Source organism: Mesocricetus auratus, unplaced genomic scaffold (assembly GCF_017639785.1).
Source record: "Mesocricetus auratus isolate SY011 unplaced genomic scaffold, BCM_Maur_2.0 Super-Scaffold_100010, whole genome shotgun sequence".
In the NCBI taxonomy this organism is placed as follows: Eukaryota; Metazoa; Chordata; class Mammalia; order Rodentia; family Cricetidae; genus Mesocricetus; species Mesocricetus auratus.
The window spans coordinates 60340560-60354938 of NW_024429194.1; the positions used below are offsets into that span (position 1 = coordinate 60340560).

A 14379-nucleotide genomic window follows, 5' to 3' on the forward strand; every position below is an offset into this window, starting at 1 on the left:
TTAAAAAAAATATACAATGTGACTACTTCTTTTCTAACCAGCAAAAAAAAAAAAAAATGACACCAAGCTGTTCTTCCTAAAAAACAGAATGAAACATTGTGTAAAAATCAATTCCCCCACATTTCCAGAAAGTTACAGTGGACCTCAAACTTTACCAGTGTCACCCACGTCCAGCAAAAGCAAGCTTATAGTTCATCTTCCCAGCTCTGACTTGCAAGCCACCCATTTTAATGGCTTCAAGATGGAGTTATGACTTCTGTCACAAAGTAAAAGAACTACCTAGGAACCCTGCACCACAGAGCTTCGTCCTAGGTGGACACCAGAGCTTCATTCGGTAGGTGGCAGTCTTTTCTGAGTTACTACTCCAGGCCTTGCCTGGTCCTGTAGGTATGAAACTGGCCTTTCTGAAGAGCTGGCTGTCTACTACAGTGCTGGGAAATTCTTTAGAAAAGAAACCTCTGGGCAAGACCCTAACACAAGAGTCGGCATTCATTAAAGGATCTTTGCTCTCCTCTCTCCCAGCATGCTTTCAGAAGACTGGCGGCTGTTTTCTACGACGCTCAGGTATTCCTTCCTCAGTCTAAGTAGAATGTCCCTCGAGTCACAGGCCTCTCCCGCCCCCCAGAATGAGCACTGTAGAGGAGCTGAGGAAATGCAAGGGGTCACAAATAGAAAACCAAAAGTGTATATCAATAGAACTTTATTTACGTGTGGTGTGCATTTTCATAGAAGAGATGGTAATTCCTGGTTAAGTCATTAGCTTCTGAGCCTTTTGTGTGATAAACCAGATTAATCTGATAAAAGTTGAGTACTAAATAGAAAAAAAACCCTATCTTTTGAAAAAAAAACCTTTATAAATATATTTTCTGGAACAGTATAGATTTTGGAATTGCTCTTTTATTGACAAATATTTACAAAAATAAGAAAATCCAGATACTCAGTTTATGATTTTTATTCTCAAGTCACTTAACATTTCTTCAAATTTCCATTCTTGTATTAACCCTGTCATTTCCAGTTTCTAATCTATACTAACACATTGTCAGTTACATGACTGACACTGAGATATGTACATAATTTACAATGTTCAAACAATAAATTTTCTCTTGTTAGAACTACGGTTATTTCCAATGACTTTATGAAACATTTTGTTCGATTGGTTTAGTATATCTAATAATTAGAACAACACAAATCAGAGAATATTAAATTGTTAATATTAGTTATAACTTTCCTTTTGAACATAAAGGGAAATAGACTCACAAAACATGAAATAAGAATTCATTCTCCAAGATATTTGCAGTTTTATAATCCAATCAGTTAATGGCTCACAGTTAATTTTTGTGAAATTATCATCATAGCAAAATGTGGAAGGTTAAATATTAGAGGACATTTAATTGTAATAATTTCTGTCCCTCCCTAACAAAACAATATTATTAATATCTATCTATGGACCTACAGTCAGTAAAATACTAATGATAAGTGAGAATGTTATCCGATGAGTGGGGAAAATACATTTAAAAAGTTATACTATTAATTTGAATCACCTATAGCGTTTCTATGGCCACTTGGGAGAAACTAAGGCCGAATATGTGATGGACATGTTCTCAACCATTGGCCTACATCCTCAGCTTTCTTAAAGTTTTTATTTTGAGATAGTTTCATTGCAGTTCCCAAGTTGACCTTGAACTCACTCTATAGCCTAGGCAGATTTTGGACTTGTATTCTCTTACCCTCAATCTCCCAAGTAGCTGGGATTACAGGTCTGCGCAAGCATGCCTGACCTGTAAATTCACAAATTCACAAATACACACACACACACACACACACACACACACACACCTCATCTTAAAATACCAATCCTGTGGTATTAACACTCATTTTGGAACTGGTTGTGTAAATGGTGTCCCTGTCTGTCATCCACTAGGTGGCATGTTTTAGCACTTAAAAATCTGGCATGCTTATAAACCACAGGAAATATAAAACAGACCACGTTTTTCCATAGCTGGATTCAGATGCATGAATAAAGGAAGACTTGCACAGATTTGTAAAAAGACAAAACTCCTTTTGGAGACATGTCTTAGTCTCCTGAAAACTCCCACGAATAGATTACAGGTTAGTGTCCTTCAACTCTGTAGTACTGGGGTTTCTAGAAGACATAGGAGATAACCCACTGTGATCCTATGAATGTTCCCAGTGTGCTGAATAGAAGTCACCTACTGTAACTTCCCCAAAGTTAACCATCCAGCAGGATGTTCACTAAAAACCTACAAGAAATGTGAAATACAAGCTCTTAAATCCCTTTCCTTGTTCTTTGAATTTCTGTGATTCTTCTCCTAGAAATCTGAAGATCTTTACTGGGAAGCTGGGGAATTAACATTCTTTTGGTTCATGTCTTTTGGTATTCTAGGGAAAGCATGGGGATTGTTGCACCTTCTAGGAGGGCAGGATGGGGAGAGAAAATGAAGACAGAATGCTAAAGAAGAAATGAGTATCCAAAGAAAAGAAAATGTGAAGCAGGTAGAGAAGAAAATGAGAACAGAGAAGGAAGCAGAGGGGGGGACACCCTGGGCTCAGGAGGGTGTGGCAGAAGAAGGGAAGGATGAGGAAGTAGGGAGGGGAGGTGAACAAGCCCAGGATGGGGGTGGGGTGATGAGTGAGGAAGGAAAACTGGGAGGGGAGTTCCTTTGGAGCCAAAAGGGGTGGGGAGATGAAGAGGGAGAAGGCAGGGGCTAGGGGTGGGTTAAGGGGAAAAGAAAACTAAGGAACAAAAAAATCTGGGTGTTCCTTTTCTGCTGTAGCCAAGGACTGAAAATACATAAATGTCATCTGGTATACCCCCCCCCACCAACTCTTGAATATATAATTTGTGAAGATAGCAAATATACTGATATTACAGATGGTGAAAAATCTAATACTCATGAACCATTTCTCAAAACTAAAGGATTAAATACAAATAAGTTTGATGTGGTTTTTAAAAAGTGCTAACATAGTTAAGATTTACAACACAATTATTTTGAGGAAAGTGTGCACCCCATTTTTTCACTATGTTGAGGAACATACGCATTTTCAAAAGTATTTAAATAAATGAGGAGACAATTGCCTTTAATTTGAGGCACAATAAACTAAAGATCATTATATTTGCTTACCAAAAATATATCAGGTAAGCTTTTTTGAACAAAACTAGTATCTTTACCTTGTTTGTAGAAAAGCAAAAATAGTCCTTTTAAAACATTTTCTCTCCAGTAGTAGAAATCCAGCTAAGCAGAACATGTGGAATATAAAACAACCTCCAGCAAAACTCTAAGGAAGTGTGGATTGATCAACTATGCACATTCTTAGAATGCAATAAAAACAGAAACAATGACATGTTTTCAGCAGCCTGTGTTCATTTCAGGAATGTCCATACATACACCAGTGTTACATTTACAGAAATGCATAAAGGGATTCTGTTGGTCTTCTAGTACCTTCTTCTGTGGTATTAGTAACAGATATATTTCTAATGCATTATTTTATTGGGAAAACAAGGCTAAATATCCCATCCTTGCAAAGAGAACAGCGTACAAAGGAGAACATGAAATTATTACAAGAGACCAATAAATTCCAGATGGCTTGGGAGCATTCCAAGATGTTCACAAAACAGGAGGGGAGTGCTTTAAAGCCATTTTTTTAAAGGTGTACATGAAAACAAATTAACTTAGAACATTTTTATCTTTAACAACTGGAGATTTTTCAGATCTACATATGCACTATCTTTTTTTATAAACAAACATAGAAAGCTAAATTATGGTTAGAGAAGCATTCCACACTCAGAAGTTAGGCAGAAAATTCTTAGGAAGCTGATTTTTTTTCCCTGTGTGACTCTTTGTAAGAAGTTAAGACAAAATTAACCCAGAAAGCCTGTTGAAATCAGTACCTACTTACCTACACTGGACTGCTGTGCCCCAATGAAAGTGGGACGAAGCAGGGCGAGAAGAAGCCAGGTCCCACTTTGCACAAAGCTCATCATGTCTAAATATCAGACATGAGACTCTTTGTGCAAGAGGAGAAAAGAAAAAGCAGCTCAAAGTAGCACCATCAGTTGTTCCCTGCCCTTCAGCACCGGGCCCGTCATAAAACAGCCACTGACGCTCCTCTGCTTTGGCCTTAAATAGGAAAAAGTTTGGCTTCCCTCACTTTCCAGCCCCTTTCTGAAATATGAGAGCAGCTCCCATCCCCTCGGCAGTAAAAGCAATGATTAATATTTCTTTTTTCCCTTATAGAGGACACAACCCACCGAGTTAGAAAACAGTACATCTGGAGCTTGTGTACGTCAGCCTATGCACATGTTTATACCATGCATTAGTTTTACATATTTGCATGACAGGAACACACAGGAATGTGCTTTGTGATCCTCTATAACAACTGTTTGTACATTTTTAAATTTCTCTCTGAAACAGTAAAAGCAACTTGAATTTGAAAAAGTTTTGGAGTCCCATTGTCGGGCATGGTGATTTTGTGAACTTTATCTTCCTAGAGGAATTGTAAATTGGGGATTTGCCAGAATTCACCCTAACTCAGTTTAAACAGGGAACTGTAGGAGACTTACTGAAGGAAAAACCTCTGTCTGCCCTTGAGCTCACCCACACACTCTGTGTTCTGGATGTTAGATTTCAGGCGATTGCCACAAAACTGTTTTTGAGTGATGTTTGAACAGATTTTAAGAGATTATTATCTGTTACTCTTTCCCTTCTCACAAATTTCTTTAGCAAGCCTGCATCCTTGTAAGATTTCCAGTTCACATGCTGTGTGTGGAAGTCAGAACAGGCTTTACTAAAGAAAAATTAAAACTACAAGGGAGAGCATTCAGTGCACAGGGCAGAAGAAATACTAGTTTCATCTCCATTAACACAGATTACTATGAATCCATCTAGATTTACTCTTTTCTATGTTTCTGTTCTAAGTCATCAACAGGGCTTTGCTATACATTTCTAGACCTTTCTGAGGATTAAATATCACTATACCTCTGGAGGAAAAGTGTATTGTTAGCCTTGTTATGATGTTGTTAATGACCAATTAACATCTTGATATCCAACCTTTAGTAAAGTATTCCTTCATTTACCTTCAAAGTCTATAGTGGGCATTTCAAAGTCAACCTCCTAATCCAGGTCACATAGGTTTATTTCTTTAGTCTTAACTTCACAGAAGTTAATGTTACATGTACTTTCATAGAAGTGTGTTCTTTCTGTACATGTACACTTGAAATTCTTCCCCTCTTATACCATTTCATGGAAGTCATTTCTGTTCAAAACTTTCCTCCTTAGGAAAACCATTTCATGGGAAACTCCTTTTATTAATTTATTTTTTCCTTATATCATACTAATTTTAAAATTTTGTTTTATACACATCACTGTTACAACGGACAATGCTATGCCTGCCTGCTTATATCTCTGTTCAGAAGGAGGAGAGACTAAAATGTTCAAGGGGGAAAAGTGATGTCATTTGGTGACAGAAAATAAGGAATAGGACAAGACCCACCTCTTGTGCATTTTCTGATTTCGTATTGGAGAAAGGCTGCCAGAAGAGGCAGGGAAAGTAACTGCTGGGTGATAGATATCAAAGAAGCTGGGAAAAGACAGTCACGTGTCTTTATGGCATCCCATCTTCATCCTTTTCTTAACTGTTTTCTTCTGCTCAAACCAACTCAGAAACGTGCACTTTTCTCATGAAATCTACGGCATGTACATAAAACAGTTCAAATGTACACAAATACATCTCGTTATTTAAAATGGTGAATAAACATTGAGATACATTGAAATGCTTCAGTAGGACTACTTTGCTGTGTGAAAAATTAGTAATGCCACTTTTAATATCTTGTGTGCCCCATTTCATGCATGTTGTGCATAATTTCTACAATATTTTAAGTTTTTCTTTAAATTCCTGAGGTCGTCTCATATGCATGAGAACAGCTTCCAAACACCGCACTCACTACGGAGATAGGGCTGGTGTTCTGCAGATGGAGGCACTGTTCTATTTTAAGGTCTTTAGTGTGTTTGGAAGTCCTGCATTACAAGTCTTCGCTCTCTGTCCTAGACCTTCTGTCTCCTCATTTTGAAGTGTTTCTTGGTATTGTGTCCAAGATGGGTGAGGATCTAAGCTGTTGTCACAATGGGTGAAACAAATGCCCTGGGAAACTGTACCACGCAAGCCCAACACTGTTGTTACCCACACAAATTGCTTTCCATACTTCTGTGACTTAACTGATAGTCTAGGATGCATAAGAAAGACAGTCTGCTCTCTTCTCTGCATCTGGAAACATGACAAAAATACAGATTCCCGCACCAGATAAAGCAGCATTGCTTATTCTGTCTCTGGACAAGCACGGCTGGAAAGATGAGGCAGAACAAGGCTGAGGCAGAGCAAGGGTGTGGCCGATTGTCTACCAAGAATTCAGATCTTCCTAAGTCAGTGGAAAGCTGAGCTGGGCAAGATGCACAAGCCCAGCCATGACTAACTGTGGGCCAGAGAATGTCAACAGTGCTCTCCACAATGGATGGCGATGAGGAACTCAATTGTCTCCATCCTGAAACACAAGTCTCCACTTCCTCTGCCATGTCTTTCTCCCCCAGCTCCACCTTTTTTTTTTTTTGTCCATCATTCTCTTTTGTTTCTTCTTCCCCTTTACTTTGTCTGGAGTTTTATTTGTGACATTTTTAAAGGAGGAAAGCCTTTTAGTTGTTTTTTGTGAGGCAAACTGAAATTCTATCATATACATCAGATATATACTATATTTTCCTCACTTCTATTCAGCACTCTCCACTCAATGCCTCCTATGCCCCATAATTTCCTTTCAACTTCATGACCCTGTTTTCTTTAATTATTATTATATAGTCATTTTGTATATTTTGAAACACTGTATGGCCCTTTGAAACGTACCTGTGATACTTCAAAATATACTGATTCTTCAGCAGAAAGGCAGGAATGAAAGGGTAATATTCTACACAGCTGTGACGCACATTGTAAGCCTTTGTTATTCCTAAGGAGATGGGCATATTTACTCAGAGTTCATGGGTAGTACTATATTTGGAGGATTTAAAAAGACTTTCAATAAGAATATGTGTGTACTAAGTCCAGGCTCATTCTTGAAAAGAGCCATATTATATAACTGGAAGACTTGAATATGCTTGATCATAAAATTTGTAAGAGTAAATAATGGTTTGGGGGAGATGTCAAATCAGTAATTGTGGGACATAACACCCAAGAGTTTGATTTCTGTGATCCACTGCAGGATACAGTATAGTGTCCTCTTAATTTGAGTCTATATATAACTATGTTAGTAGTCATTTTTTGTGACTTTAACTTTAACTTTGACTTTTATCTAGGGTGATATATTATTTGAATACTTGCTGATATAGCTGAGGTTCTAAATATCTAGCTTTGTGTTTTATGGTGAAATTTATCCCATGTTTGAAAAGAAAGTTCAAATAGGTTGTGTGACTCTTCAAGTTACTCACTGAAATTGGAATTAACTACCACACTTTCCAGTTTTCACAATGTTTTCCACTTGGATTAGTCACTGATTATGGCAACTATAGTTTTACAAAATGTAGAAATTGTGTGAATAAAATTTGGCACATAATTTTCTGTTTTCTCTTTGAGGACACTAGAACAGACAGAGAGAAAGAAATAAAGTCATAGTAAGTGGTCAGGTTTGTTGGATTCCTGATTAACAATGTTTGAGTAAATGTTAGTATTTCATTCTACTAAGTTTTATTTCTGTTTCATTTATATGATTGTAAGTGTGTGTGTGTGTGTGTGTGTGTGTGTGTGTGTGTGTGTGTATGGACATGCTGTAGTTTACATACACAGGTAAGAGGACAACTTGTAGAAACTTTATTTCTCTTCTACATCCCATGTATGTTCCAGGGCTAGGATTTAGGCCACCAGGCTTGTCAGAAAGAATCTTTACTCACCAGGCCAACTTTCCAACTCTTAAGTAAATTTTAAGTGAATTAAACAGCAGTAATTTATACTTAATTTTAGAGAACAGTCTTAGGAAATGTGAAAGCACATATCTTTCTTTGTATATGGGTGTTTTTTTGTTTTTGTTTTTTACTTTGAATACATGGTTATTAATACTGTGTTTTAGATAAAGGCATTCCTCACTAGCCATCATGGTTACTCACAGGCAAGTAAAAACAGCATCCATAAGGTCAATGTTGTATATTACAGTGACATTTAGATTTTCAATAAATAAATTTTATATGACTCATAAGCAACATTTTCCCAACAGTAGGTATATTTATGAAGAAGATTAATAATGGATAAAGCTCTTATTGAAGTATTTCAAGGTCCAGCCTTAAAAGTCTTTGTTCAGGGTTCAAAAGAGATGCTATAGTAAGTAAAGGAAACTAAATTCTGAGGGCTACAGAAAAATAATCTTCTCACAACACGTTCTTTCTATCCATCTCTTTATTGTTCTACAAAAAGTTCTCCTTCTATAGCAAGGGTACAGGTTTATATATATATATATATATATGCATATATATGTATATTATATATATATTTACAACAGTAATTATTTGGCAATGCAATGTGAGGCTTGATTTTCTCAGGGTCACCAAGGCAGATAAGATTTATACACAGAACAATAACTGTCAAATGTCATTTATGGAACCAGGTAGGGATGGTTAGTGAAGGCTCTTCACAAAGGTCAACTAGGGATTAAATCAACAAGGGAGTCTAAAAGACTTTAAGTGGGGCTAAGTATACAGAGGCTTACATTAATTATAAACTGTTTGACCAATTGTTCAGGCTTATTACTAACAAACTCTTACAACTAAAATTAACCCATAATTTGTGTTTATGTTTAGCCACATTGCTGGATACCTACTCTCAGTAAGGCATTCTCATCTTGCTTTCATTGCATCGTGCTAGTGACTGCATCTCTCTGCCTTCCCCTTCCCAGCATTCTCCTAGTCTGTTAGCCTTGCCTATACTTCCTTCCTGGCTACTGACCAATCAGTGCTTTATTATGAGTGACAAATCTTTACAGTGCATAACCCCGTGGCTTGTAGCAGGTTCTGATACAAATTCTTATTTTTATATCATTTTGAGAGCTCTGTACATGAATACTGTGTTTACAATCCTTCTGCCTCCCCAAAATCCTCCTGTATGTTTTATATTATATCCAGTAAATAAATATGTAGGTATATAGTCAAAAGTATTTAAAAAATCAAGCAAAATTTCTGGATACTCTCTTAATATGCACAAATGTACTTCTTTTCTGTGTTACTTTGTCTTCATAGAAGTGGATAAAGTATGATTTCCTCTTATGTGGATATCTCTAGTCATTTATTTACTTGACTTTCAATCATTGATAGGAACTGTGGAGTTTTACTTGTTTAATTGTGAAAATTCTGGTAGTACTATAAGCATGCTACACTTATGCCTATGGGGTGGCATTATTTACCATCATCATGATTGTTGCAATTATATTTGAAATTTCATGGAAAATTTAAAGTCATATCTTTCCCTGACACAAATGACCTGGTCTTGAGTAGTATGATTACTTTATACATATTATAAGACTGACAAAGTCTGAGAAGAAACATTGTGCAAGATTTCAGGGGCTCCCTGGTGGGGTTTTGGTAACTCAATCATTTTAAGGAGGGACACTCCACTCTGAAAATCCCACTAGACTCTATATCGAACATAATTTTTCATTTGAGTCATACTTCGGAATGTTCAGCAGTATCCAACACATCTGCAGTAGTTCTCCAAATGCAGCCAATTATGTCTGGAGATAAATGGAAGGCCAAATCACCATCATTTGAAAGAAGTGTGAGATAGGCCAAAAACTAACTGAATTTCAATGTTTGAAAGGGAACTTGTTATAGTGTGTATCAATTACATATGTGTATAATTGTGCAAATGTGCTGTGTATGTGTACACAATTTCACAGGTATGTGAGCAGATGTAAAATTATGCTTAACAGAGTATACATTTAGGTATCCTATTCATACATAAATTAATGTTAACATTAGCTTCTTGGGGCTAGAGACAGGTCAAGTTGGAAATTTCATTCCCATGATCTCAGTGTGACTACCTGGATCCTCACGTTCATGTGGCAATCCCCAAAGTGGTTGTTTTGTTTCAAATTTAAACTTGTGCTTTTTAATGTATATATTTATTCCTGTGTCTTTGAGATTTTCTATTCCATTCCCCTTTAAAAGTCATGATCATGAGAAGGCAAAGTCTACTACAAGTATAGGATGTGATAAATGAGGTAAATGAATTGATGTAGCAGCTGGATGTTAAATACTAGTGTTGGTATATTAACATTTTTTAACATTTACAGGATCAAGATAATGAATCAGTCCCTACTATCACCTATCCCTTTGAAAGATGTTGTATATATTTCTTGAAGTGATTGAGTCAATTATTCAGTGAAAATAAACAAATCCATAAGAAACTTCCAAATAACATCTGTGCCATTTTATATTTTACTTTTGATATTAATATGCTATAATCCTTTGCCCTTCACTATCTTCCTTCCAAAATCTCCCATATAATATACCACCTCCATTCTCCTTCAAATTTGTGGTATCTTTTTTAAATTGATTTTTGTTACACACATCAATTATCATTTATCTATCTATAATATATCTTTCCAATCTACATAGCTATAATATGTGTGTGTGTTCCTAATATAACCTGCTCAGTTTGTATGTTCCTTTAATGTCTTTATTTCGAGGCCAAACATTTGGTATTGTATCATCAATTGGTGACTCCTCTCTGGAAAAGACTATTCCTCATGCCCACAGAAGTCCTTAATTGTCTATAGTTCTTTGTGCTGGTTGAGGCCTCATGGTCTTTCCTCCACCCTCTTTGTATGGCTGTTGGTGTCATCCTTTTTTCAGTTTAGGCAGTCATGTTGAGGAGACTTCATGGGTGTAGCTTCTGACATTCCTAGGAGTTAAAGTTGTTTTTCTGGCTCTTATATTATTACTGCCCTTCTTCTGCAATATTCCCTGAACCTAAGAGGGAATAGTGTTTTGTAGATATATCTAATGGGACTATGCTCCACAACTGTGCATTTTTATTGGTTGTGATTTTCTGTAATGTTCTCCTCTTGCAAAAAGAAGTATCCTTGCTGAGGAGTGAGGACTAATATTTAGAGTGCAACTAGTGATTATTATTAGTTGAAGTGGAGCTTGTAGGTTCTCCTCCAAGATCGCCTTAAATCCAATTAGAGAGTTGTTGATTACCACTAAAGTAATCTTGCCACTTCTGTACTCTTAAGGCTATCACACCATACTGGTCTTTGTTATGGTTAGTCAACATAGCTGGATAGGAATGTGGATTATTTTTCTCTTGGAAGTTTACATGGCATATTCTGGAATTGTGAAACGTAAGGGAAGAAGCACTCAGGTCAGCTCTACCTCAGGGGCTTTCAGGTCATTTGTCTGAAGTGCATGGTATTTTCAATGATAAGGACTTGCTTTCCATCTCCTGGGGGAGCAATGAAGCACACTAGCAATTGTGTGCATGTCTTGGAGTCTAGTGAACAACCCTACCAACAACTTAGAAGAGGGCTTCTCGTATCCAGTGTTGGATATTTTGTTAGGTAGTCTTTGGCTCATGGAGGTAGCATGCCAGCAAAGATGAGAAATTTCATTTACTTTACATATGTGTTTTTATATACACACTTACCTGTTTTATAGTTTATTTTAAGCAGATAGTTAATGCGGTTCTGCACGATCTTTTCATAATCCTTACTGTTATGCTACCATCCTCCTTCTCTTTTTGCAATGATCTCCCTCCCTCTCTTTAACTAGTGCCCCACCTTGTGCCATTTCCTGAATCAGGAAAAATGTTACATGTTCTCTCTCACATGAGACTCCTAGCTCAAAATGGGCACATGTGATTATATAAACTGAAATAAAAGCAGAAGAAAAGGAGGCCATTTGCTGGGGTAGAGTGGTGGAGAACCGCAGAGAGGAGGATAGCAGTGGACATGTGATGTCATCATGAATATGGGAGTTACACCATCTTAATAGTTCAATGTGGTAATACTGGATGACTACACTGAATTGATGAATATTACTTTATTCTCTCATCTCCAATTAGCTTCTCCATTTCTTACATCTAAAATATGATACTAAATGCCCTTTTATACCACCTTATATCCAATGCTTATCTTTTGACAGTTCCTCATCTATCATGAGAGGTTCTGGGGCTTTCCTATTGTTCTGTCAACTACTCTACAAAACATGATTTTCTTTGCTGAAATAATTCTCCTGATTTTTTTACTCACCTTTCCCATAACTCTTAGTTGATCTTTATTTACAGCTTTTAAAATATTCTTTCCAAGGTCCAAAGCTACTGTAGTTCAAGTTTAGCCCTTATCCTTTAGCAACAACTTTGGTTCCTGTCCCATGGCCTTGCACATAAACAATAAACACATAGTAACTGATGGGGCTAAGACCTGCAGCCATTCATTCAGCAGAACACTTTTACAGTTAATGTACTTTTTTGTGCCCTTCCTTTAGACTTCTTATAATTTTTCAATAAGTTAATTACTCTCAGGATTTTCATAACTCTGAAAAAGCGATCACTCTTTCTAGCACAGGAAATCTTTGGATTTATAATGGATTTAAGAACTTCCAGATGTTATGAATTTATTTCTAAAATAGAAAAAATATGTAGGCTTGTTCACAAACAAATTCAAAGCTGTCAAGCTCGTGTTCACAAGCACAAATAAAGGAGCACTTAAAAGACAGAATTTAAAAAAATGAAAATAAAAAAAGAAAAGAAAATGGATAATTTACCCACAAATCACATAGTTTTTCTTAACTTAAAGGTTAATTAATTTCTAATCACAAAATGTGTCCATTTTAAAATCTATTTTGAGAGTAAAAGTTAAATGAAGCATACCAAAAATACTGTGAGAATACAGTGATTCAATGATGAGTTTTACTTCTTTTGTTCAAATTATTTTCAGTAATCTTGACCAAATTTCCTTTAGATTTAACATTTTAAAAGGTAAAACAAAACAAACAACCCTTCCCAGAAACTATCAAAGTATTGAAATACCTTATTATTACACAAATGTGGACACCCTGCATGTAATGAATTACAAATGTTTAAAGCTTTCTTTCGTGAATTGATTTCTTGTTTTAAATCCCAAAGAAAACTGTGAAAATGTCAATCTGTCTAGTTGAGTATGCCAAGGGTATATGCAACTCTGGGAATAGTGTTCTAGTGATGGCTCCCACGTTTGTAGGATTTCCGGGCCATATTTTTGGTTGTTAGGGGGAAGTTTAGCATCTAAGGAACATGCACACTGACCTACATTCAGCATCAGGGTTGTGTCACCCTAGTGACTGCCAAGAGTCTAGTGATACAATCCTGACAAAATGCTAATTTGAGTGTGGTTGTGAAGGGTAGGTCAATAATAAAAACTTAACAGTTGGAGTAAATATATGCTCAAGTTCAGATGGTTTGAGTGAGATTTCCCTAATGAACCCTGTTTCTCAGTCTAAAGTGATGATGCATAACATCCTTTTATGGTGAAATGTGGAAGGAGAAACAGCAGATTGCTTGTTAGTTATTTATGATGACTAACTAGGAAGAAATTCATAGCTAACGTAAGATTATTTTAGAATATCAACTGGGTAATTATTCTCCCCCTCAAAATAAGATAAAAACCTGATGGATCCTTCAACAAACCATTTGATTTAGAGGGAGAAATATGAGAAGATACATCTGGAGAGATTTCACTGAACTAACACTAAGTCAAAGAAGGTAATTTTATATTTTCACTTTTTTGCTATAGCAAACACCGGAGCAAAGAACAGCCAGACAGCCAATTGGGACAGCATGACACATCACTGGAAAGAATGACTAGTAAGAACACAATTACAAGAAAAGTAAGATCATTGTTGAAGCCATGTTAGCATACCCTGCTCAAATTATATCTGAATCTCTAGACAATTATCTTGGAAGATTCCCTAAAACAAAAGCAGAGAAATTACATAAATGGTTTTCCAGGCCAACATTGCTGATTTAGTGTGCTGTAAGTTTCTTGCAATGTTTCTCCTACTAGAGGATCCAGAAAAATTCCTAGGGGTTGTGGATTTTGGATTCTCACCAAATCTTCAATGGCTGCAGTCACCCTAGTTAGCAACATTCTTCCTAGCTGTTATTAAGAAGATGGGGTGGCATGTGAAACAGAGGGGACAACACCAATAATGATGGCAATTCAACACCCATGTGCCAGACACACCCAATGCTTTGTTATTTGTCACTGTCCCCAGCACTACATGGGGTAGTTAACTTTTCTTCTCTCTAGCTAAAAAGAATAGTGATAGCAACACTCACTTTTTTTTAACCAACAACCTA

At 36.5% G+C, this 14379-nt stretch overlaps 1 protein-coding gene and 1 long non-coding RNA gene across 3 annotated transcripts in view; one reads left to right on the forward strand and one right to left on the reverse strand.

Moving 5' to 3' along the window:
- Col3a1 (collagen type III alpha 1 chain) overlaps positions 1-4121 on the reverse strand; it is a 35453-nt gene extending 31332 nt beyond the window's left edge. The window contains exon 1 of the mRNA XM_005084479.4: positions 3919-4121. Coding sequence (XP_005084536.1) covers positions 3919-4003 — 85 coding nt within the window. The 5' untranslated portion in view covers positions 4004-4121. The remainder of the gene's footprint in view (positions 1-3918) is intronic.
- The window catches only part of LOC121142842, a 99154-nt gene continuing 85170 nt past the window's right edge, over positions 396-14379 (forward strand). For both annotated transcript variants that reach the window (XR_005879952.1, XR_005879953.1), the window contains exon 1: positions 396-564. This is a non-coding gene — a long non-coding RNA (uncharacterized LOC121142842). The remainder of the gene's footprint in view (positions 565-14379) is intronic.